Source organism: Mustela lutreola, chromosome 8 (assembly GCF_030435805.1).
Source record: "Mustela lutreola isolate mMusLut2 chromosome 8, mMusLut2.pri, whole genome shotgun sequence".
Lineage (NCBI taxonomy): Eukaryota > Metazoa > Chordata > Mammalia > Carnivora > Mustelidae > Mustela > Mustela lutreola.
This window is the reverse complement of record NC_081297.1, coordinates 22,480,753-22,507,688: the sequence shown is the minus strand read 5'-3', so window position 1 is coordinate 22,507,688 and position 26,936 is coordinate 22,480,753. Positions and strand designations below refer to the sequence as shown.

Here is a 26,936-nt window from a genome sequence, read left to right as displayed (position 1 = left end):
GCGTGCCGACGTCAGGTCCCGTCCTTCCGGCGATGGGTGGTCGGGACTCGGGAGGGGAGGCGGAGCGGAGGCGGGGCTTGGGGGTGGTTGAAGCTCTGGTGGGTTGGTGGGTTCAGACCGAAGGGACTACGGGTCGGCGTTTGGCTCAGTGGGCTCGAAACAAAGGACTATCCGGTAGGGACTCGGCGCGGTGCCTTCTGACCGGTAGCTGAGCGGCCCATCGAGGTTTCTCGGCCAACCAGTACCCTCACCGCGCGGTCTCAGTAGGCATCTCCTCGGTTCCCTACAGCCAGCGCCGTGGTGGGGGGCCCCGCACAGCGGCACCTGCTGCTGAGGGACCCCGCGGCCCGCCCAGGTGCTCATGATGGGGCTGATCTTCGCTAAACTGTGGAGCCTCTTCTGTAACCAAGGTGAGAAGGATGGAGCTGCGCAACGGCCCGGCTCCGAGGAGGAGAGTCCGGTCGCCTTAGGGGACAGCCAGAGGCAGGACTGTCGGTGGACGCAAATGTTCTGAGACGCAGAGAAGTGATTTTTCTCGAGGGGACGGGTAGAAACTCGGTCATTTCGGCTGGGAGGAGGTGCAGGAGAGACTGGATGTGTGGGAGAAATGAGGAGTGAAAAGAGGAGGCATTCGGGAGCCCAGAGTCCGAACTGAGAATTTTTGGATTTTAGCGAAGCAGAGCGGAAAGCACCTAGTGATACCTGGAAGCATTGCGAGGGTCTTTTCGATCTCTAATTAAGTATCCTGTGGCTTTCCCCCAAGATAAGTCCGCCCAGAAACCTATCAACTTTTATTATTATTATTATTATTATTATTTTTAGTAGTGCTGCTTTTTTTTTCCCCTACACTGTTCTTGAAGCCATTGCGCCTTCACGTTCCGATTTCGCCTGCTTCCTCGGACTCGGGAATGAGTTGTTCTGTGAGATGCACGGGTTTCCGGAAATCTGCATCCTACCCCTTTTATTCCTTTCCTAGGTATTATAATGAGAACTAAATGCTTTGGGTTCTGTATAGGAGATTGCGTGTCCGTAATGAGTCTAGAACAGGTTATGAGACATTTTAGAAGTTGGAAGTCCAAAGGGCCAAGAAGTTGTAAAACCTGTTCTGAGTCAGAGAATGAGATGTCATGTCTTCTGAAGAGAGAAAATACACAGACAAAAAAGGGGTCTGGCAATAAAGTTTTAGAACTTCTTTGAACAGAATACTTTCTTAGTAATTGGATCTACTTTTTAAATATAGTTTCGTTTTTCGTTTAACACACTACATAATAAAAACAAGTGTTTTGTAATGACGGCAATTGTAACTGCCAATGTGTTTTTTGTTTTTGCTTTTGTTTTTTGCGGGATTTGAGAAGTGAAGAAAATGAAAGGCTTTATTCATTTGTTCCATAGGTCAGAGCACAAAAACCGTCTTTTCCAAACTTATAAACGCAGGTATATGTATATACATATACAAATATGCATATATATGCAATTATATGTATATATACAGTTACCACATGTATCACGCTTAACGTGATTTCAGAGTTTAACTTCTTAAATATATCTATATATTTAATACATGCTTTTTCAGTTTATATTTTCTAGTCCTCATTACATGAATTCACTAGAATATGTAAAGGAGTATTTTAACATGTTAAAACGTATGAAGATCAACACAGTTATTATCTGCTTATCTTTTCCCATAGTTTAAGAAACAAAACATTACCAAAGTCTGTTTCTCCTTGTGTTACCCATCCAATTCCTCTTTCTCTCGTTTTATTACTGTTGTTTTATTTTCTTGTACTTCTTTTTTTTTCTATTTATTATTATTATTAATAATACTGAGCCTTCCTTAAATCAGACTAGAAGGGAACAGTGGATGTGGGAAATGAAGAAAACATTCATGGGCTGCTTAAAGCCCCATAATTGTTCAGGCCTTTTAAATCTCCATTACTATTTAGAATTTTTCTTTTCCTTTAACTTTCCTGTTGAAAATTTAGACCCAGTGGTTATGCTCTCCTTTTATCCTCATTCATTCATGCAGCTAACATTTAATCAAAGTCCATCACCAATCTTCAGTTAGGCTTGGAGATACAAAGATGAAAAACAAACAGAAAAGATAACAGTTACTCAAAAAGTACTCAAAGATCAGCAAATGAGACCTGTGGGGAGATAAGCAGTGTGGTAACTTTTTTAACAGGTATGTACAAAAGTGTGTTGATGATTACCAAGAAGCAAGTGATTAGTTTTTCTCACGTGGTTCTTGGAAGACTTTATGGAAACACTTGTACTCTGCTGTAAGTGGGAGTTTTCTGGGCATGCTAAGCAGACTGAGTAGAAGGGGCATATTATTCTAGGTTGAAGGACTCCTAATATGCAAATGGGAGAGGAATCAAATACTTGGGTACATTGGAGGAAGCTGAGGATAGTTTAGCTTGGCTGAATCTTAGTTGGCCTGTGGGGGAGTTAGAGGTGTTGAGGTTGGAGAGGTAGCTAGCGCCTGGAACCAGATCACAGAGGGCCTTGTGTGTCAGCCGACTAAGACATTAAACTGTACAGGGCCGTTGAAGAGATTGCTCATTGTATGTTATTTTTTAAGCTGGGGAATAATGCCATCAGACTGTTACTTCAGTCCTGTATTTTTTCCTTTCTATATCAACAAAATTAACTAACATTCTCAGCATTTTCCATTTTCACACTATAATGAAACTAATCCAGAGATACTGATATCACTCAGTCTTGTTTGCATATTAGAATAATAAGCCCATGGCCCTATCTCAGACCAATTAGAAATGAATGGGGCAGGGTGGCCTGGGCGTCACTGCCTAGATGATTCAGATTTGGAGTCAGAGTTGAGAACTCCATATTGCTTTACTCTTTCTCCTTATCTGTTTTTCACTATTTGCCTCCCATCTTTTTTTTCCTGTAGCATTTTACAGCACAAAGCATCTTCTTATAAATTTGATACCGGGGCGCCTTGGTGGCTCAGTGGGTTAAGCCGCTGCCTTCGGCTCAGGTCATGATCTCAGAGTCCTGGGATCGAGTCCCGCATCAGGCTCTCTGCTCAGCGGGGAGCCTGCTTCCCTCTCTCTCTCTCTGCCTGCCTCTCCATCTACTTGTGATTTCTCTCTGTCAAATAAATAAATAAAATCTTTAAAAAAAAATAAAAATAAATTTGATACCTTTCTGAGAATAAGTATGCTAAAGTGTGGTTGTCTAAGTAAAACTATGACAAAGTATACAACCTGAGCAATTTTGTATTACTTCATTATAAGCTAGAAGACATTGCTTGGATGCAGTTATCAATGAAGGAAGTAATTTCCAATCTGATTATCTTTTTTTTTTTTTTTTAAGATTTTATTTATTTATTTGACACACAGAGAAATCACAAGTAGGCAGAGAGGCAGGTAGAGAGAGAAGGGGAAGCAGACTCTCTGCTCAGCAGAGAGCCCGACACGGGACTTGATCCCAAGACCCTGAGATCATGACCTGAGCCGAAGGCAGAGGCTCAACCTCCTGAGCCAGCCAGACGCCCCCAATCTGATTATCTTTACAAATTTATGAACATATCTGTTACAGGACATACTTCCATATTTTTTAATTGTATGCATATGTGGACATTTTAAACATTATCATTTGTCTTTTATTGGGATATAATTGACATACAACTATTTGTTTCAGGTGTACTAATCATTTGTCTTAGGGTTAGAAGAGAAATTAGTACTTTTATGCCCTTATCATCCCAAAATACAGTGTTTTGCTTAAACAGTCTTTTCGTTATTGTGACCGTAAAATTTAGTTACTCCTGTGCCACAGTGTGCTAGAATTATGTTCCCCTTTTTCCTACAACTTTTTCCCCCTAGAGTAAATAATTACAACATCTAATTGCCTTAGTTTTGTTTGTGTGTTTGATTAAGTCATTTCATTCTGTCCCAATACTCTGTACAAAGTTTCCCCACATCACACTTAATCAGATGTCTTATTCCTTCTCCTGACCCCCTCAGTATTTGCTTCTGTTCTGAACTGAGCTTGTTTCCCTCTGCCTGCTCCACAGCTGTGCCAGACTTGTCTGTGCAGTCATGCCAGGAATTTCCTTTGCTTTTCTGTTTTATTAGAACATACATCTTTCTTGCTTCACTACTTTTTGTTTGGGTTTTGGGTCTTTTTTTTTTTTTTTTAAGATTTTATATATTTATTTGACAGATCACAAGGAGGCAGAGAGGCAGGCAGAGAGGAAGGGAAGCAGGCTCCCCGCTGAGCAGAGAGCTAGGTGCGGGGGCTCAATCCCAGGACTCTGAGATCGTGACCTGAACTGAAGGCAGAGGCTTTAACCCACTGAGTTACCCAGGTGCCCTGTTTTTTTGAAGCATATTCTACCAAAATTTCCTGCAAAGATGTCCAAAGCGGTAATTTTTTTTTTTTTTCAATTCCAAATGCCTGAAAATGTGTTGGTCTCACTTTGCTTTTGATTTATAATTGGGCTGAATATAAAATTCTGAGTTGGAAAACATTTCTTTCAGCAGGCGTTTAAAGGTATTGTCATGGTCCTCTAGCTTCCAGTGTTGTTAAGACCAGTATCATTCTTATTTTGAGTTTTTCTCTTTTTAGTAGATTTTAGAATTTTTCATTTATTCCTGGGGTTTTTAAATATGCAAGGTGTGTGCCTTGTAATGTGTCTTTTTTTGGTTCATTGTGCTAGGCCTTCTGGAGCTTTTCAACAGAAAGTTGGATGTTTTTTGGTTCTAAGAATTTTTTTAATTAAATTTCGCTTAAGGTGTTTTCCTCTACTTTATCTGAAATCTTATCCGTTGTATTGTGTTGCTTGATTATCTAGCATTTTTCCATTTTACTGTCTTTTTCTCAGTACTTTCTGGGGTATTTCCTTTGTCTTTTAATCTTCTTATTGAATATTTTGATTCCACTATCATATTTATGCCACAGTTTGTTTATTAATTTGCATCATGATGAATTGTAATATGTGAATACTCTCAAGTATGTGAATACTCTTTGTAAACATGTTTTCATTTCTCTTAGATGAGTATCTAGAAGTGCAATTTTTAGATCGTAGACTGAATATATGATTAGTTTAATAAGAAACTATTAGATTGTTTTCCAAATTGTTACACCATTCTCATACTCTCACCAGCAGTGTTGGAGACACCACTTTTTTTTTTTTAGATTTTTTTTTTTCAACCTTTACCTTATAGAGAGCGTATAGATGCACACACACAATTGGAGAGGGGTGTGGAGTATGGACAGAGGGAGAGAAGCAGACCCCCCTCTGAGTGTGGAACCCAGCACTGAGCTCAGTCCCATGACCAATAAGATCATGACCTGAGCCAAACCAAGAGCCAGCGGCTTAACCGACTTAACCCAGGCACGCCTTAGACTTATGCTTTAACATCCTTACCTACAGATGTCGCCAGTCTTTTTAATTTTAGTTTATTCAGTTAGATGAGTAGCAGTATCTCATTTTGGTTTTAATTTGCATTTTTCTGATGATTTTTGGATGATAAGCACTTTTTCACATGCTGGCTGGCCATTTGTATTTCTTTTGCAGAATGTTCAAATTCTTTTCCTGTTAAATTATTCTTTTATCTATAAAATTATACATATAATTATTTATATCTTTTGGACTTGAGTCTTTTGTCAGATACGTGTTTTGTGAATATTTTCCTCCAGTCTGTGCTTCCTTATTCATTTTTTTTTTAAAGATTTTATTTATTTGACAGAGATCACAAGCAGGCAGAGAAGCAGGCAGAGAGAGAGGAGGAAACAGGCTCCCTGCTGAGCACAGAGCCCGATTCGGGGCTGGATCTCAAGACCCTGGGATCATGACCTGAGCTGAAGGCAGAGGCTTTAACCCACTGAGCCACCCAGGTGCCCCCTTATTCATTTTCTGAATGCGGTTTTTGCTGAGTGGAAATTTTAAATTTTGGTGAAGTTTTGGTTTTTCAACTTTTTTTAATAGTTACTGCTTTTTGTGTCCTATTCCTTTCACCTACAAACTTTGGCTTTTATGCTTAGGTCTGTGAGCCATCTCAGATTATTTTGCAGTTATGATGTGAGTCAGGGGTTGGGATTCATTATTTATTTGTTTATTTTTACATGGACATCTACTTGTTCTAATAATTTACTGAAGACTTTCCTTTCCCAAGGGATCGCCCTAGAGCCTTTGTTGAAATACTGAGTCTCATCTCTGGACCTTTCTCTTGCATTGTTCTGTATGTCCATCCCAATACCATACTACACTATCTTGATTATTGTACTACTTCCTGATAAATTTTGAAGTCTAATAGTGTCTGTTAGACTATTGGACTAACAGTCAAACATGTCTGGTGATCATTTCAAAGATTTTTGTTTTGTCTGTTTTCTGCTTTTTATTTTACTAATGCCCTGCTGTTTATGTCTTTCCATCTAGTTACTTTGGGCTTACTTGACATCCTCCTCTCCCGTCTTCTCAAGGCTGGGCTGTTCTCAAGGGTGGGGTGCGTGTCATTGTTTTTGTCTCTTATTCCTTTCACATGGAACATTTTAAATCTGAAAGTGTCCCTCCTAAGAATTGTGTTAGCTTCATTCTACAAATTTTAATTTGTTGTATGTCATTCATTCAGTTTGAAATATTTTAATTTTTTTGTGATTTTTTTTTTTTTGACCTATGGGTTACTTTTAAGTGTTTAGTTTTCTATTTTTCTAGATAGCTTATTATTCATTCCTAATTTAATTCTATTGTGGTCAGAAATATACTTTAAGATTTTCATCTTTTGGTCAGATTTTTTTTAAGGTTCTTTATTTATTTGACACAGAGAGACACAGCGATAGAGGGAACACAAACAGGGGGAGTGGGAGAGGGAGAAGCAGGCTTCCCGCTGAGCAGGGAGCCTGATGCAGGGCTCAATCCCAGGACCCTGGGATCATGACCTGAGCCGAAGGCAGACTGAGCCACCCAGGCGTGCTGGTCAGATTAATTGAGGCTTTTTTATAGTCTATCCAAATGGTCCGTTTGGTGCATGTTCCTTTTGTGCTTGACAAAAATGTGTTATCTGCAATTATGTGTAGTACCCTAACCTCTGTAGGTTAAGGTTATGCCACTCTGTTAGTGGTGTTCAGATAATCTGTATCTTAATGTATATCCCTGCTAGAGAGCATAAAGTGTGATCTTGTGTTTGTTTGTTTGTTTGTTTGATTTTATTTATTTATTTGACAGAGAGAGATCACAAGTAGGCAGAGAGGCAGACAGGGAGAGAGGGGGGAAGCAGACTCCCTGCTGAGCAGAGAGCCCAATGCGGGGCTCGATCCCAGGACCCTGAGATCATGACCTGGCCCGAGGCAGAGGCTTATCCCACTGAGCCACCCAGGTACCCCTGATCTTGTGTTTCTTAATCTAGTATGAAATTCTCCTTTAACTGTAATGTTTAGTCAAATGTATTGATGCAGTTCAATTTATGATACAGTCAGATATCAAGGTATGCTATTTTATTATTTCCTTTTTGCCCCATCTGCATTTGTTTTGTTTAATTGTTTTCTGTTCCTCCTTTCCCACTTTGCTTTGGGTTGTTTTTGTTTGTGTGTTTGTTTTCTTAAAATTCCATTTTATTTACTGGCTACTTTAATGATCCTTTTTCCATTATTTTTATGGTCCTTAGAGATTGCAACATACGCTGTTACCTTTCCTCGGTCTACTTAAGAGTAATGTAACATTTGGAAATTGGAAGAACCTTGAAACTGTGTAGTATACCCTCCCCTCCCTTAGTCTGTTACAACCATGCAGGTTATATGCCATAAGAATTGTATCTACAGGGACACCTGGGTGACTCCCGTGGTTAAGTGTCTGCCTTCAGCTTAGGTCCTGGGGTTGAGCCCCGAATTGGCCTCCTTGCCCATCGGGGAGCCTGCTTCTCCTCTGCCTGCAGCTCCCCCTGCTTGTGCGTGCACACGTTCTCTCTCTCTTTCTCTCTCTGACAAATAAGTATTTTAAAAATTGTATCTATATTAGTTATAAACTGTACAATATAGTTATATTTTTGCTACAAAGATTCACATGTTCCTGAATAAATATAAAGGGTAGAATTTTCTCTTATATTTACTTACATTACTATTTTTGATGTTTTGAGTTTCCATCTAGTATAATTTCCCATGAAGCCAAAGAATTTCAGCATTTTTGTAATGTAGCCCTGTTGGTGATGAATTTTCTTAGTTTTCTTTTATCTGAAAGTGTCTTTATTTTGCCTTCATTCTTGAAGTATATTTTTCCTGAATATAGAATCTTTCCCTCTTTAGTGCTTTAAAGTTGTCATTCCATTGACTTCAGACGTCCCATTTTTTTTCCTTGTGAAAAGTCAACCAACGTTCGTATTTTACTTCCCCTTATATAGCCTGACATTTTTCTCTTACTGCCTTCAAGATTTTCCCTTTATCTTTAGTTTTCAGTTGACTGACCGTGATCTAACCTAGCTTTGCTTTTTTTTTTTTTTTTTTTTTTTTTAATTTATCCTGTTCGGAGTTTGATGAGTTTCTTATATTTGCAAGTTTTGTATATTTTTGCAGTCACCCAGTTCACTTGTATTTCTCAAATACAATTTTTCCTCAAATTGTCCAGTATAGCCCGTTCTATAGAGTCAATTTAGTGAAGACTGCCATTAAAAGAAGGAATGAGCCACCTGGGTTGCTCAGTGGGTTAAAGCCTCTGCCTTCGGCTCATGTCATGATCCCAAGGTCCTGGGATCCAACCCGGGTTCTCTGCTCAGCAGGGAGACTGCTTCCCTTCCCCTCTCTCTGCCTGCCTCTCTGTCTACTTGTGATCCCTTCTTTCAAATAAATAAATAAACTCCTTAAAAAAAAAAAAAAAAGAAGGAATGAACATTCTAAATTAGAAACTATTACAGTGTATCTCAGTTAGTAAAGGTATCATTGTGTGAAACTTCGGTTTCAGTTGTGTGTGTCCTGGGTCATAATGCAAAATGTATTTATATTGTGTATATATATATATAACCTTGGTTATGGTACAAGTTTGAAAACCATGCATTGCCTCTGCCCCTTAACATTTGTTTCCCATTGTAACCTTCCCCTGGGCAACATTTGAATTCTCTAGAGAACTGTGTTGAGTTAAATCAGTTTCAGTATTTCCTGTTGAAGCCTTTTATCATTCTTTTGTTCAATGAGTGTGGTGGGTGCGGGGGTGGTCTTTGGTCTTCACTTCACTCTGGACTGGGAACTTAGAGTAGTCTACCTACTTAGATGCTTTAATCTTCTTCTTTTTTTAAATCTGTATTTTTTCCCTTATCTACCAGAAAAGTGTTTTTGTTCTACCCAATAAGCTGTTCTTATTTGTTATTATTAGATACTAAGACTTCATTTTGTCATAAAGATGGGGAGGCATCACCCTGGGAGACCATTAGCCAAACTTCCAGCATGTTATTTAACTTAAGACTCCATTTCCTCCTCAGCAAAATGAAAAATACCACCCCTTTCTCATGGCCTGATTGTGAGCACTAACTTTCACAGTGCACTTAAATTACTCAGATTGAAATTCTGTAATGTTCTTTTTTACCCTTGGCATTTCTCTCCTTCCCTGAGAGCTGGATTCTAAATCTAAATCTCAGTTTTCCTTGAGAATATTACCATCTGATACTTCCATATCTGTTGCTTTGTACTAATAGTGCTGTACTGTAAGTGCTTATTTCCATAGCCACCTGTAAGATTTTTGAGGGTAGAGAGAGCTTGCCTTGTTTGTCTTAATCACAAATGTTAAAGGCAGGCATAAAATGAACTCAATAAATACTGAATTGTTGAATCCTCAGGTTTACATAGCTGCTCTTAGCAAAATTTAGGTTATCTAGGAATAGGGGACCTGGGGTGGGAGTGGGAGGAGACTGAAGAATTTTGAAGGGGAGTTAATACATTAAAGCAAAAAAGGCAGGAAAATAAATGCAGGTTCTTAGCAGTGTTTAGTAGAACAAATTACTTAACTTAATAGGATCTTAATTTCCTAATCTTTTACATAAGCAAGAAAACAACCAGGTCAGTAGTTAGGACCTGAATTTTCTAATCTATAACATAACATGACAGATTTTGACAGATTGTGACATCATATCTTCCAGCTTTTTAATACCTACCCCTTGGAAGAATTCAAACTCATTTTCTATATACACAAAATCCCAAATTTGACAAAGGGCATTTTTGTTAAGTTATGAAGTTGTTTACATACTCTTGTGTTCATATAAGGCTCTCCTCTTATATCTAGAAGGTAACAATCCCTATTTGATGCTGTCTTTGGGCTTTCTTATATTTTAAAATTAAAAGTTGATCATTTTATCACATCTTAACAATATCCAGTTTTAACATGATAACACAGTTTTCCACTTTATTGGCACTATATGTAGTGCTTTTCTAATATTTTTCTTCTCTTGTGTTTATCAATTTGAATTATTTGGTATTCTGTATAAAAACTACATTTTTTTAAAATTTGGGAATGGGAAAAGGGTTTTCTTTGATTTTTCTTCCACTTTTTTAAAGTTCCTTTTACTATCTTTTTTCTTTTATTTATTTATTTATTACAGATTTTATTTATTTATTTGACAGGCAGCGATCACAATTAGGCAGAGAGGCAGGCAGAGTGAGAGAGAGAGAGAGGAAGAGGAAGCAGGCTTCCCGCTTAGCAGAGAGCCGGATGCGGGCTCAATCCCAGGACCCTGGGACCACGACCTGAGCTGAAGGCAGAGGCTTTAACCCACTGAGCCACCCAGGCGCCCCATCTTTTTAGCCATCTTTTACCTGTGCTTGTTCTCATGCAAGTGCTCTTACTAATTTTCTTTTGAAGCCTCATTCTGTATAGGCTTTATGTCTTTATGCCCTTCTTACAAAATAGTATGATCCAACTTTTTTTTTTTTTAAATTTTAAAGATTTTATTTATTTGTCAGAGTGAGAGAGAGCACAAGTAGGGGGAGCAGCAGGCCAAGGGGGAGGGAGAAGCAGGCTCCCCGCCAAACAGGGAGCCTAATGTGGAGCTTTATCCTAGGACCCTGAGATCATGACCTGAGGTGAAGGCAGACGCTTAACCGACTGAGCCACCCAGGCGCCCTAGAACCAACTTTTAAGGACATCGAAGAGAGCAAACACCATAGCCAAGAGTGCAGAGAAACTTTCGTGTAAACAGTTGGTCAAAATTAAACAAAAGCTCTGCAGTTGGGCCTTCATTTAGTATAAATAAACATGCTTTGTGTTGACTCTGGAGATGCAGCGATTAGTAACATTGGAAGTGCTCATCTCCCAGACCTGTGTTGTGTGAAGAGGTGGGGCTTGGTTCCTGGAAGAGATTTCTGGTGAAGTGTGATGGCAAGGTGACTGTCTCGTGGTGTGCAGGCACATTTTACAAACATTCAGATTCAGAGTGCCTGTCTGGCTCAGTTGGTGGAGTGTTTGACTCTTACTTGATCTCAGGGTTATGAGTTCAAGCCCCAGGTTGGGTGTAGAGATTACTGAAAAATAAAATACTTAAACGAACAAACAAACCCATTTGGATTCAGTGTAACTCTGCTACTTATGGTAGTGTCTTAACCCAAACTTTACTTGGCTATCTGCGAAAGTTTTGAGTTGTGTACACTCTATCCCCAACATAAACATTTCTGGCCCCAAACATGGGCAGCTTCTACTCTGTCCCCAAACTGATTTTAATAATGCTACTGAAAAAGACAATAAAGAAGGTAAACTTCAATAAGTACATCTGCAAAATTCATTCCAACCAAAGAATTTTGTATCCCTGTTCATAGTTTTCCCTATTTAAGGTTCCATAAGAATGGACTGTGTCTCAGCCTATCAACTAAACATTTCATTTTCATGGAGAGTAATTGGAGGAGTTAGAAGAATCTACAGCTTATGTGTGCGTGTTGAGGACCAGTTGAAGTTATAAAAGTATACAGTTGTATAGTTTTCCCCTCACACCTTGAGACATTTCAGTGGGTCTGTAAGTAAAAGTGATGTTAAATGGCTAGTACTCATCTGACTGGTAGCAATTCAAAAATCTGACCGTAAGCATCATTCTTTCTTACCTTAACCAAGACTGAATTGAACTATGATCATATATTTTTAATGTTTTTTTTTTAACCTATTAGGTAAACAAATAATAAAAATTATTGCTTGGAGATATAAATAGTACAAATTTATAAGCGTCTCCTTATATCTGCTTTCGTTAACTATGACAGGTGAAGGAAACTTTTATCCTGACTGTAGGAAATCACTAATATAGTTCAGTTGATATTTTTCCTTTTCAGTACATAATATTTGTATGTGACCTGTTGATTCTGCCCAATCAAAAAGACAGCGATACAGAACAAGCACCTTAAGTCATGTTTTTAACATCAACCAATATCTTACACCACCACATGATTTGTACTTTATTAATCTAGACACCACTGGTGGTCATTTCAAGCAACACATTAATTTCCTTTTCTGCTTACAACAAGCATGTGTCATTGTCCCTTGTTTTTCTCATTGTCCCTTGAATAGGTAAAAAACTCTATTAACTAGCATTTGGAAACTAAAGTTTTTCGGTCATTGGCGTACTCCAGTTGCAGCTAAGGACAATGGAGGCATTTGAAGGAAGACGGAGGAATTATAGTTATGCCACAGAATACAAACAGCTCTTATTTTGTGCTTGGCTTTTTAGTAAATGCCCTTTGAACTTGATTTCCCTCTTACAGTGCAGATAATGTTTAAGAGATTTTTTTTTTTCTCTTTTTAATTCAAGGAAAAGATTTAAAATAAATCCTGTTGCTTGATGCTTTTCAAAAGCATTTAGCTTTTTCCTGTTGGTGTTTTGTTATAGAGACTCAGGTTGATGATAATATCAGAAGATGGACCTCGGTTTAACTGAAGGATTGATGTTAATACCTTCATTGCAAGATTGAAATTGTGTGTTTTGTTTTGTTTTGTTTTCAAGATTTTATTTATTTGAGAGAGAGAGAAAGAGAGAGAAAGCTTGAGAGGGGAGAGATCAGAGGGAGAAGCAGACTCCCCGTCGAGAGGGAGCCTGATATGGGGCTTGATCCTGAGACTCCAGGATCATGACCTGAGCGGAAAGCAGTTGCTTAACCAACTGAGCCACTCAGATGCCCGTGTGTTTTGTCTTAATTCCTAGAATTCCCTGTCACTGAGGGGAGAAAAAGAATCTGAAAAAGACCTTAAGTTAATCATGCAGTTGAAACTGTAACAAAACTCATACTCTATCCCCCTTCAAAGCTTGTCACCTTTGACTTAGTTCACATTGGGCACCAGTCTTTCAAAATGATGAACTGTGTATGAGTTTTGCCATCATATGCCTTAAATATTGTGATCATCATCATAATAGAAAATGTGAAGCAGGGAGCAGGACTCTCTAAAAATGGCCCTAGGTGTTGGTTCACTTCAGTTGCCTCAGCAGTGGACCAGCCACCTGATAATGCTTCCCCCGGCAGAGGTGTCTGCTCCTCAGTGTAGCCTCCTTCCACACTAGTGGCTTCCTTCCTACTCCTGCAGGGACCCCATGGGTTCCAGATGCCAGGCAGGTGGTTTCCAGCTGTCATAAAAATTCAGAATGCTTGTTCTTCCATGAACAAGAGGGTTCTCATTCTTGTACCAGAAGGGAGAAAGATAGGGCGACACTTAAAGCTTGGCTGTGTTAGAAAATAGGGGTTATGAAACAAAAGAGTCAAAAAAGGAGAATGATCGTGAGTTACAATAAGCAAACAAGTTTTGTTCTGTTTTGTTTTTTTGTAGAGCAGTTTCTGCCATAGTGGGAAAAAGCCCTTCCAGAGGACCGTGGCATTAGTCCTGCAGTATTATAGGCAGTACTGAGAGTGTTCAGGTCATCGGAAGGCACAAACATGGTTTGTCACCTAAGAACTTGTCCATGAATTATTGCCCCTCTTTTTGATTGATACAGTCAAAGTAACACTTTAGAGTAGGAATACCAGATGATACTTGATAAAACGTATAATCAAAACTTTGACATTCATCACGGGTTAAGAAGAGCAGGGCTGTGATAGGAAATTTGTCAGATCATTGGCTAAAAATAAATTGATTGTGTTGTGGTTCGAGGTTCACTAGTAGTTTTTTAAGCATTCTGCCCTGGGGACGAGAGGTATCTTCTGTAAAGGTTAACAACTAGAAAAGATGATTCTAGAGTGTTTTCTCACAACTGTGTTCAAAGGAGGTTTCAGAATATGTACCATTTAACAGAATAATTAGGTGGGCTTTAAAATCTGTGAAACAAGTGACTGCTCTGTGCATGACACCAGAAGAAGATGGAAGTTTTTGTTGCATGAAGAGCAGAGATGGTACCTGCTCAAAAGAATTGTAACATCCAGGGCCACCTGGGTGGCTCAGTTGGTTAAACACCTGCCTTTGACTCAGGTCATGATCCCAGGGGGGGAATGTGCTTCTCCCTCTGCTTCTTCCCCTCCCTACCATTGTGCTCTCACTTGCACATACTCTCCTCTCTCTCTCTCTCAAAATAAATAGTAAAATCTTAAAAAAAAAAAAAAAAAAAAAAGTTTGGGGCGCCTGGGTGGCTCAGTGGGTTAAGCCTCTGCCTTCAGCTCTGGTCATGATCCCAGAGTCTTGGGATCAAGCCCCGCATCGGGCTCTCTGCTCAGCGGGGAGCCTGCTTCCTCCTCTCTCTCTGTGATCTCTGTCTGTCAAATAAATAAATTTTTTTTTAATCTTAAAAAAAAAAAACAAGTTGTGGGACGCCTAGGTGGCTCAGTCGGTTAAGTGTCTGCCTTTGGCTCAGGCTATGATCTCAGGGTTCTGGGATTGAGCCCCAGGGGGCAGGCTCCCTGTGGAGAGCCTGCTTCTCCCTCTTCCTCTGCCTACTGCTCCTCCTGCTTGTGCTCTCTCTGTCAAATAAATAAAATCTTCAAAAAAAATTTTGTAAAATCCAGATTAAACAATCATTGTGGACTAAGTAAATGCTTATTTATCTGTTGATTAACAGAAGGAATAAGAAACTGAGAGTATATTGTGTGCCTTGTTAGTGACAGGGAAACCTTTTCAATTTTATGTTTTAAATTGGATTTCTTCATGAAAGGAAGAAAGAAATTTTGGTTATATATAGGTGGGAGAATTTCCAGGTGTAAAAACAACTTGATAAAAAGCTAATTTGAGGGGTGCCTGGGTGGCTCAGTGGGTTAAGCCGCTTCCTTCGGCTCGGGTCATGATTCCAGGGTCCTGGATCGAGCCCCACATCGGGCTCTCTGCTCCGCGGAGAGTCTGCTTGCTCCTCTCTCTCTCGCCTGCCTCTCTGCCTACTTGCGATCTGTCAAATAAATAAATAAAATCTTTTAAAAAAAAAAAAAAAAGCTAATTTGATTAGCAGGGTTGACAAGCAGATGCGTAAAACAATTTTTTAAAGATTTTATTTAGTTGAGGGGGAGGAGGGCACAGAGGAGCAGAGGGAAAGGAACAAGCAGATTCCCCAGTGAGTGCAGAGCCCAATGCAGAGCGGGATCTCAGGACCCTGAGATGGGGACCTGAGCCAAAATCAAGAGTCTGGTGATTAACCCACTAAGCCACCCAGCTGCCCCAAAACAATTTTTTTTTTGAACTTATAATTTAAGTCATAATGCCTTGTCAGGACCAGAATTTGTGTTTTTCCTCCCTAACAGTATTGTGAGCAGGTTCTCTTGTACTTCCCTCCTACCCATAGCTCAGTCTCTTACAAGACAACCAGGTGGAGGACATCATCCCAGACTGCCTCACTTAACGCAGGTGACCTTGACACCATGAAGTTCTCTTCACTCTGTATTTTAAGAATCCAGTACTAAGTATCTAGTGAATGATTCTCATTAGAAAGCTAACTAATAATCATTTTGAAAGCATGTAATTGTAGTATGCAGTAGTGTTAAATGTTTACGGTTTGTTTTCTTTTTGTAGAACACAAAGTAATTATAGTGGGACTGGATAATGCAGGGAAAACCACCATTCTTTACCAATTGTAAGTATAGTTATTTACTTAAACAGTTTTCATTATTTTAGTTATTAGAACTAGTTTTATGTAATTAATAAGGTGCCATTGTAATAAAACAGAAGAGCTCCAGCATAAGGTTTTGTATTTTACCAAACATAAAATATGTTTAAAAAGTGAATAAAAACTGCTGTGTGTTTTCTAGAGCCTTCACAAACACTTGTCTTATTCTGGCCTTGAAAGAAAGAATGTTAAACTAAAATGAATAAAGTACATATAATAGTGCTGGAGTGAAGTGGTAAAGTGTTTCATTTAATTCTTCCTGCACTGTGGTTCATGTGAATAGAAGGAAGCTTATTGCTCCTCTCCTGATTGATAGCTCTGAATTGTTGCATGTAGCCAGACTTGTCAAATCCAAAGAAATGAAGATCACCCCGGAAAGTACTGCTTTTCTAGCTTGCAGCAAGGAAAGGCTTGAGACTTCCAGAGAAATACATTAATACTTGCGCGGAGTTATAACATCCCATCAGTCTGCTTGTCAGAGTAGCTCCCGTTACCGTGCCAGTGTTCATGGAACAATTTGCATTAAGCAGTGGAAATGGATCTGTGTCCCAAGCATTTTAACAAGTAGTTATTAGAAAACAGTGCACCGTTGTCAGGTTCTTCTCTCTTTCCACCTCACGCTAAGTGTGTCAGCTGACAACTCTCCAGAAATACTTCACTTACGCAATGCCTGATGTAGTTTTAGCAACTTTGCTAAAAAGCTCCTAACTTGTGGCTTGTTGTTTTAGAGACGAATTAAGTACTTCTTTTCCTTTAAAATACTCAGTGGCCATTATGTATTTTAATATGATTTCGCTTTTAACATCAGATACAAACATCTCAGAAACCTGTCAGTTGTTGAAATAATTTTCCACATAACTTCAAAAATACACATAAAACCCAAGAGATAGTGCAATTATAGGCTTCTTCCAGCACAGTACTGACTTATAGGGAAGTATGTATTTGTTGAACGAACTAATTCTCTTAGCCAAGAATTATAATAATATATGTGGGTATGAGCATTGGTGTTCTAAACATATTTATAGTTACTCTAATTAAAATTTTCATTTGTTTATCGCCTTATCTTTTTAAAGCTGTAGTTTAGGTGGACAGGCCTGAGTCTCAATTTTCTCACCCAAACAATCATAGCATAGCCTACTGGTCAGTGGTTGCTACTTTGCAAATATTGATGTCACAGTCACCAGGAAACTTGCTCCTTCAGGAAGAGGCACTGGGCACTGCTCTGATAACAGGGCATGGTGGTATTGGAATTTTGGCCACAGAAATACAAATTCACACCATGGTGTTCCTTTCTCCCCCAAACAAGGCTTTAATTTATTCCAGTAAAAGAAAAAAAAAAAGGTCGTCTTCAGGAGTTGTTCTTTGTCTAGATACTTGTTTGCACAAATACGCTCTAAGGTTTTGATGTTAATGATTACCATCATCGGTGCAATTCAGAAAGGGTGATTGATTCTCAAAATAGAGATAAAACTTCCTTCAGATTCTCAAGATTTACCAAAGATTTTTTTATGCTGTCTTTCAACAGCTTAATGAATGAAGTGGTTCATACATCCCCAACCATAGGAAGCAACGTCGAAGAAATAGTTGTGAAGAACACTCATTTTCTCATGTGGGATATTGGTGGTCAGGAGTCCCTGCGTTCATCCTGGAACACGTATTACTCAAACACAGAGGTATCTAAGTTGCCTTCTGAATATGAATACAAAGATTCAAAGAGTCAGCACAGAAAAGAGATAGGCTGTCCATGATGGCGAATTGACAGTTGCTTCTCAATAAGATTGTGTTCTGTAAGGAATGTGAGGTTTTCAATTAGAAGAGAAAAGGCCAGTAGAAAGAGTAAATAACTGTTGGTTGTGGGTTTGCTGTATGGCATCTGTGAGTTCCTCTGCACAGCAATACTGTGACCGCGCTACCGTTGAAGCAAGCAAGGACAGGGATCAATCAGATAATCTGTCTCAAGATCTCACAGCTTGATGAGGCTCTGGTTAGGGGAGGAATAAGATATTTTAAGCATAATTTAACACAGGATTTCCAAAATTCAAATCTTGGGTGAGATTATATTTTAGTTTTAAAAAATGAATTTATAGTCCCTCCCCCAAATTTTCTGTCAGTTATTTCATTATTTGACTATTTCAGACCCAACCTGGGAAACAGTCTGGACTAGCTTCTATTTCTGTTTTTATTTCTTGTTGGAGGCAGATTTTTTTTTAAACCAATGCAGTGCTATTGAGAGATTTATCTTTGAGTACACTAATGTACAGTTGCATCCATAATTTCTCTTTACAAACAGGTACATCTAACCAATTTTTTTTTTTTTCTAAAATGAAGCCTATTAAAAATTGAGTGGGTGTTTTGAAGGGGATGTGCTGAGGAGGTGGGAAATGTAAGGAAGCTTTGTTGAATGATTCTTTTTTAACCGAAATCCTTGAGATGATATTGCAATTGCATGAGTATTTGTGTGGATATATTCCAGTGCAGTTTGTGACTGTCAGAACCAAATAGCATATCCTAGATTTTTAGCAGTGGTGGCAGCACTTAATTCTTTTTATTTGCAGGGGAAGATAGGATGGTTAGCAAATACGGTTATAGATTAACTTAATAGACACTTCTTTTTCTTTTAATTTTTTTCAATGTTCTAAGATTCATTGTTTATGCACCACACCCAGTGCTCCATGCAGGACGTGCCCTCCTTAATACCCACCACCAGGCTCACCTCTCCCCCTACTCCCTCCAAAACCCTCAGTTTGTTTCTCAGAGTCCACAGTCTCTCATGGTTCTTCTCCCCCTCCAACTTAGCCCAATTCACTTTTCCTTTCCTTCTCCTAATGTCCTTCGTGTTACTCCTTATGTGCCACAAGTAATTGAAACCATATGATAATTGACTCTCCGCTTGACTTACGTCACTCAGCATAATCTCCCCCAGTCCCATCCTTGTTGAAACAAAAGTTGGGTATTCATGCTTTCTAATGACTGCGTAATATTACATTGTATATATAGACTATATCTTCTTTTTCCATTCGTTTGTTGAAGGGCATCTTGGCTCTTTTCACAGTTTGGCAGTTGTGGCCGTTGCTGCTATGAACATTGGGGTAATATGGCCCTTCTTTTCACTACATCTGTATCTTTGGAGTAAATACCCTGTAGTGCAATTGCAGGGTTGTAGGGTCGCTCTATTTTTAATTTTTTGAGGAATCTCCACACTGTTTTCCAAAGTGGCTGCACCAACTTGAATTTCCACCAACAGTGTAAGAGGGTTCCCCTTTCTCCACATCCTCTCCAACACACGTTGTTTCCTGTACTGTTAATTTTGGCCATTCTAACTGGCATAAGGTGGTATCTAAATATGGTTTTGATTTGAATCTCCTTGATGGCTAGTGATGATGAACATTTTTTCATGTGTTTGCTAGCCTTTTGTATGTCTTCTTTGGAGAAGTGTCTGTTCATGGAATGTTATTTTATGACAGAAATATGTATTAAGGGGAAAAACATGAGCTTAATACATACTTCTATCATAAAATAACATTCTGAAACGAAAACACGTTGGAAAGTAAGAGATCAACAATCTCTTATGATGACTGCAGTTGCCCCTTGAACAATGCGGGGTTAGGGGACACTGACCCACTTGCACAATCCAAAATCCGTGTATGACTTGACTCCCCAAAAACTTGACTGATGGCCTGCGTTGACCAGAAGCCTTACCGATAATAGAGTGGATGAACACATATTTTTTATGTTGTACAGACTATATACTGTATTCTGACAATAAAGTAAGCTAGAGAAAAGAATGTTATTAAGAAAATCATAAGAGAAAAGGCGTGTTAAAAAATCTCGTTGAAGGGGATCTGTTCAGTCAGCCCCATGCTGTTGACCTGTGTTTAAGCGCCAGCGCTCAGTGTGTGTGACTGCAGGTGTGAGAAGGACAGCCGCGGCTCTCATGAGTAGGTTAGAGTTGGTGGTCCAGAAAGAAATATGTTATTAATGACACCACTTGTATGGAATGTTTCTTTAGTAAACTCTGTAAGTATTGCAAAATTGGTACACAAAGACCCCCTGGCCTTTCCCACAGCACGCCAGTGTAGCACCTAGCAGTTGCGATCTTAGATGCCAGGTGGGCATCCTGTCTGTGTGGTGTTGCCCTGCTGGCTTTGTTCACCCTCGTCACCTTTTTAAATTCCTTACCTTGAGACCTCCAAAAGCCGAAGGTCTCCGTCATAATGCAAGGAGTTCAGCTGTTGGCAGATTCCTGACAACTTCTGTCATTAGTGTCACTTCCCCGTATTCTGTCCCTGCTCATTTTGCCATGGTTTTTACATTTCTTCCTTCTAGTCTCTTCCCTTTTATCCCCTGTGAAGCCCTTCACATTGTATATGCAGATCACTCTCCTTGTCTTTCTGAACAATCTGGTGTCACCCTCCCTGTCTCCGTTTATTCTGCGTCATTCCTCTGTTACAACCTTAGCTCTGCTTAATCTCACTTCTTAACTTTTTCTTCTGAGATACTCAATTAGAGGCCCTTGGCACTATATCTTCTTATTTTTCTTATCAAAGATCCTTTTACTTCTAATGTGTAAGACCCACCTTTCCTCATACGCACCATTACCAGCCGCTTTCTCCAGTGCTCTGTGCTTGCCCCTCTTTAGTTTCAGCTCCATCCCCTCTACCATATTAACCCCTAAATAGGTATGTTTCTATTTAGCACTTTTTTCTGGGGCTCTTATTGTTGATCTTGTATTAAAACGTCTTGTTTATCGGTTGTTGTTTTTTTTGTAAATATGCTTCTCTTTTTCTTTAAAACTTGTGTGCTCCTTTCTAGTGGGCAGGAGACTGTCTGAAACATAAATAATTACTGATTGCCAAATGAGCAGTCATCGAGTATTTTCAAGTTTTAGTAAAAGTTATTTAAATTACTGTGACTTTCCCTTTGAAATTTATTTTTTGTTACCTGCATTTACAAATAAATCTTTGTGTTACAGAGTTTGATGTTTTAAGAGATCACCTTTTCAAAATAAACTTAGGATATAGCTTTTATCTGTTGAAATTATGAGTTATTTTCTTATTAACATTTGGGTTTTACAGTAGAATATAAACTCCTTATGATGAAAAAGCAGTAGACCATTTTATGGTAGTGATGATGTCTTGTGAAGAAAGTATTCTCACTGAGAGTAGTTTTGCATAAAATTTCGAGGTTTCATTCAATTTTCTTTCTTTTTGGTTGTCTTCTAGTTCATCATTCTTGTTGTTGATAGCATTGACAGGGAGCGACTAGCCATTACAAAAGAAGAACTATACAGAATGTTGGCTCATGAGGTAAATTTTGAAAGCAAACATAAACCATGGAGTAAGGTATCTTGTATACTGGTTGTGTGTTTTTACAAAGATTATGGGCTTTGCTGTTGGTTATTTCATCATTAACAGAATTTTATATTTTGATGAAAGTCTTAAAGTCAAAAAGTTTCATAGTTTCATTACATTTTCAAGCTTGGAAAAGCTCAATACATTAATTTGTAGACTGTTACTGTTACTGACAAGATTTTTCAAAGTTTAAACCACTTATTAATGCCTTAAAGAGCCTGATAAATCAAAGCAAGAAAGACAAAAATTTAATTTTTTCCCCCAAGAGTTTATGACTGAAAAGCCTTTAGTGAATAGTCTGAGTTCACTTAATTCTATTTCAGATACACAAAAGACTTAGAAAATAAAACACATCTGTCCATCAGGCATTAAGTGTTAAGATATGAAATATCTTATGTGACCCACCAATCTCATTTTCTTCATTTCTGTCAAAGAATTCTGAGAGAATTACATTATCTTAAAAGTAGTGATTATCAATCCCATGTATATTTTTATACTTTCCCTGCATTTTTATTTGTCAATTGTACAAAATATTACATTTCATTGTTCATAAAATCTTATATAATGATCAAGAGTATTTTTTTTCCCCATAACTCAGTTTGGGGTTTTTTGGGACAATATTGTGATTGTCCATGTCCATACATAGAGCTTTTAGTTCATTCTTTCTGACAACTCTGTAGAGTCCTAGTATATGATTAAACCATAGTTGATCGATCTTCTTCTCCCTTTTTTTTTTTTTTTTTTGTCTGTTCTTCTATTAATGAACATTTAGGTTATTTCTACATTTTGATAGTTTGAACAGTTCTACAATGAACATTAATGAAATACAATTAGTCTATTCCAATATTAGTAAGATAAGCATTACCCAGCTCTTACCTTCAGTCCTCCTCTTTAAATTTGGAGAAATTCTGTAGTATTTGGTAACATATTACCATATTTGCCCATTAGAGTATCATTGCTCATAGAGTTTTAAATCAGTGTTTAAGATGCATGTTTATTTTACTTTGGGCCCAACAATATAAAATAACTTTTGATTATCTAACTTATAGTTAATAAGCCTATCTTTGTCAGAGACAATCATTAAGTTACTGTTACTTGAGGAAATTTATTTTCATTTCAGTACAACTTTTATTTATTTATTTATTAGTTTTTATTTTTTAAGTAAGCTTTAGGCCCACTGTGGGGCTTAATAAACTCACAATCCCAAGATCAAGAGCTGTGTGGTCTACCGACTTAGCCAGCCAGGTGCCTATCAATAAAATTTTAAAATTTAAATATTACTAAAGTAGAATGATTTTAAAGTAGAATGATTTCATTATCACTGTCCAGTTAGGCATATCTGACCTTCCTCATGCATTAGTTTAATTTGAATTGTGGTCTTTCATGTATTAGAAATATTTCATATTGATTGCAGGATTTACGGAAGGCTGCAGTCCTTATCTTTGCAAATAAACAAGATATGAAAGGGTGCATGACAGCAGCTGAAATCTCTAAATACCTCACCCTTAGTTCAATTAAGGATCATCCGTGGCACATTCAGTCCTGCTGTGCTTTAACAGGAGAAGGGTAAGTGCTAAACGGTATGAGGGGAGCTATGACTTCTTTCAAATTTCTGTCAACTTTTCTTCTTTGATCCTATTCCCTTTTTTTTGTTCTTAAAGATAGTTTTCATATTGTATTTCAATTATTTAAGGTAGAAATAATTTTAGTCCGTTACTGTTGTTAAGGTACACTTTAGCAGAGTTACTGACACATTTTTTGTAATTTTTATTTTTTTTAATTTTTTTAATTTTTTTAAATTTTTTTTTAGAAGTGCTTTTATTTTTTTTTTAAAGATTTTTATTTATTTATTTGACAGAGAGAGGTTACAAGTAGGCAGAGAGGCAGGCAGAGAGAGAGAGGAGGAAGCAGGCTCCCTGCTGAGCAGAGAGCCCGATGCGGGACTTGATCCCAGGACCCTGAGATCATGACCTGAGCCGAAGGCAGCAGCTTAACCCACTGAGCCACCCAGGCGCCCCATTTTTTGTAGTTTTTAATATAAACAGTATTTTAGCAAAGAAGTCAGTAACAAATGTCTGGATGAAGTTGTCACAATCCAGATTTTTAGTTGCTGTTTCGTTTCTTGCATACAGCATTACAGTTAACCTGAATTAAAGAGGAAGCTTCAAAGCAATTTCAGATTTTCTGTAAAGCCTTAATAAAGCATGAGCTCTCAGCTTTCCACAAGAGTACATCTCCTTTCTAATCAGGAATCCTTTCAGGGGACATACTTCGAGAGAGGAAACGTTTGAGATAACTGCTTCCTATAGCTTATTCTTTTTTCCTGAGAACTTGAATTTGGATGGAGTAGGCTAAAGAGAACCCAGCGTGTTACACGTGACTTATCTAGTTGATTTCCAGGAGCTTATTTGTCCTTTGATCAACCTGACCTTCTTTGTTATGCTCTTATTGGAAATAGCTTGTAATAAAATAGCTCCATGTAGACTTTTTGACCTATCCTAAGACTGGGCCATAAGCATTCCATTCTTTAGAATTTAGGTGCATAGGGGAGAGTTTCTGTAGTGGTTTCAGTTTTAATCTTAAAATTAGGGGGAGAGGAGTATTTGCAGTCTTGATTGTAGAGCTGGGTTATCTTCAAGATGAGACTGAAACCATTTCCCAATTACTCAACTAATCTGGTCCCATCATTTTGTCTAAGTGAATCTTCCACTTAAAAATTGCACTTCTGGGGTGCCTGGGTGGCTCAGTGGGTTAAAGCCTCTGCCTTCGGCTCAGGTCGTGGTCCCAGGGTCCTGGGATCGAGCCCCACATCAGGCTCTCTGCTCAGCAGGGAGCCTGCTTCCTCCCCCCTCTCTCTCTCTCTGCTTGCCTCTCCACCTACTTGTGTCTCTGCCTGTTAAATAAATAAATAAAATCTTAAAAAAAAAAAAATTGCACTTCTGGGGGCACCTGGGTGGCTCAGTGGGTTAAAGCCTCTGTCTTCGGCTCAGGTCATGATCCCAGGATTCTGGGATCAAGCCCCACATCGGGCTCTCTGCTCAGCAGGGAGCCTGCTTCCTCTTCTCTCTCTCTGCCTGCTTCTCTATTTGTGATCTCTGTCTGTCAAATGCATAAATAAATAAAATCTTTTTTAAACAAAAATGGCTAAAAATTGCACTTCTGGTGTTATCTACATATTTTACTTGCCTATATAAATCATTACTGCAGTATCAACATTTGGGTAAGACTTAAAAATAATAAGTATGCTTTCAATTGTAAGTATTTCCATTTTGAAAATACTTCTGTCTTTTGTTTCAGGTTATGCCAAGGTCTAGAGTGGATGACCTCCCGGATCGGTGTGAGATAACTTTTTGCTTGAAAAGAGACTGCTCTATTTATTCTGTGACATGAACATTTTCTTAGTACCTTTGGCTGCTAAGGCAGCAGCATGTTTAATTTATAACAACACAAACCTCTGTGAGCAACACTTGAATCAAGTGCAGCTGAACTGGAACATAAAAGATTTTTTCTTAACTTTTTTTTAATGCACTAATCTTCAGTTGGATGAACATAATGTGTAACTATGTTTTCAGCAACATAATTCTTCTGACTGCTGATTCTAACTATTCAATGACTGCCTTGTAAGAAATGTTTGTCATATGTTTAATGTTTTCGGAAGTATTGTAATACCTTTACTGACCAATTTCTTTCATTTCTTGACCACCCCCTTTCCCTACCAGATAATTACTGGTTTGACATGGTAGTAGTGGAAATCATCAGGTTCTGCTTGCAAACTTAACTAGTACTAAATATTTGCTTCCTCTTCAAACCACTTACCTTTTGAACAGAACTTACTATAGAGAAAGAAATCTACCTAGAAGATACTTATATATAAGGAAGACTGACCATCATGAGACCTGCCTTTAAGTTAATTTCTCCCACATTGCAAGTCATGGGATAATTTTAACTTACTATTAGCTTGGAAATTAAGTAGGCTGTTTATCTAAAAGAATTAAATTCACTTTTCTGCCTCTAACACGAGATTAGTTTTGACTGAAAACTAATCAAGGAAAAATATTTGAAAGCCCAACTTTGATGGTAAATATTTTGATAAATCTGATATTTTAAAAATGTCATATTATTCAACACATACATTAACTACCGGAAATTATTAAAGCGTACCAGCACTAGTATCAAAACAAGACACTTGGAATATATTTTACTATCAATTATAAGCAACTTTTATTATCAGCAGAAAGTTCAACTATTCCATTTGCAAGGGAGAGCACATCTGCTTAGGCAATAGCTGAAGCGGAGTATAAATATTTCATTTCTTAAAAATTTGAAATTGTGTGTGAATTTGAAGTGTTTCTACCACCAGCAGTATATTATACTTAGAAAACCATATGACTTTCCCTTAAATCTATCTGAGGTTATAGTGTGATAGGCTTAAAACAGTTGCCCTCTTTATAGAACCAGATGTTCTAAAGTCTTTTGCTGGGTTACAGGAAACTGCTGAATTTAATCCTAGCTTTTAAAGTATTACTAGGAGACTGAAAGTCAACACTAACATAAATTTTAAAATAGGAAGAAAAAGTCATATGCTATCAGAAGTTTATTACATATCATTGAAAAGTTTCAAGGCAGTTGTCTAATATGAACAGTAATATAAATAGTGCATACTTTAGAGGGAGGACAAATATTATAATTTTGATCCTTTATTTCAAATGTGTGATTTTGCTATAATGAAAGGGATAGAATGCATACTTAGAGAATAATAATTCATTTTTGCAGTATTTTTTTCATTTGGGTCAAAAATAGGATTCAGTGTTCATAAGAATATCAAAATACCTGTTCAAAAGTGGTATTTTAATTTTAATATTTTTATTGTAAATTGGTTTTACTTTTGCTCTGTTTTCAGGTATACTTGATTTATTATATTTAGTCTAATTGAATGTGGTAACAGTTTCTTTCTATTTAGCGGTAGCACATGCTAGAACTGAAAAATGGCCAGAGGAAAGCTTTCTGGACTTTGGGAACTAGTGGTCTATTAACCTTGTTTTGAACCTTTTTCTTAGTGATTCTGTACCAGGTAGAGGGTAAATTTTGTTTTTAATAAAATCCATAATCTAGACTGTGAGAGAAAGAGCAAACATAAATCAATATGGATGCTTCGTGTTATGTGCTTGGGGGCAGGGAGCAGGAAGAATTATGAAGACAACCATTTACCTAAAGCACACTTTGCCAGAATTTCTGTCTTGGTTGTAGAGTTCAGCCATAAATACTGAGGATAATTCTCTTAGCGCCATCCTGAGAAAATGTATTTATACCCTCGTATCCATCCCTATTATGAAATTTATCTTATATCTAGTAAGATTGGCTGGCTCCGTTTTCTTCTATCAAATTATACGGTTATTTTTTTATATTACCACATCAGCATTATATTGAAAGTGTTTTTAATAGTTGATTGTATTTTGTCCAACAACTACTAGTATAGATTCAAGTTTGCTATTTAATTTTTTAAAATACAATTTATTTTCTAAATTTTTTTAAAAAGCGTTTTGTTAGTTTGGGATTAGAAATGGTTTATGTTAGCTGCGTTGATAATGAAATCGATATC

The 26,936-nt window shown here is 37.9% G+C and overlaps 1 protein-coding gene across 1 annotated transcript; it reads left to right on the top strand.

Moving 5' to 3' along the window:
* The first annotated feature begins 48 nt into the window (after positions 1-48).
* On the top strand, positions 49-26,936 carry ARL5B (ADP ribosylation factor like GTPase 5B). Its single transcript, XM_059183998.1, has 6 exons — positions 49-410; positions 15,893-15,953; positions 17,512-17,659; positions 21,209-21,292; positions 22,752-22,903; positions 24,635-26,936. The coding sequence occupies exons 1-6, from the start codon at positions 362-364 to the stop codon at positions 24,681-24,683; spliced, it is 543 nt and encodes a 180-aa protein (XP_059039981.1). The 5' UTR covers positions 49-361; the 3' UTR covers positions 24,684-26,936.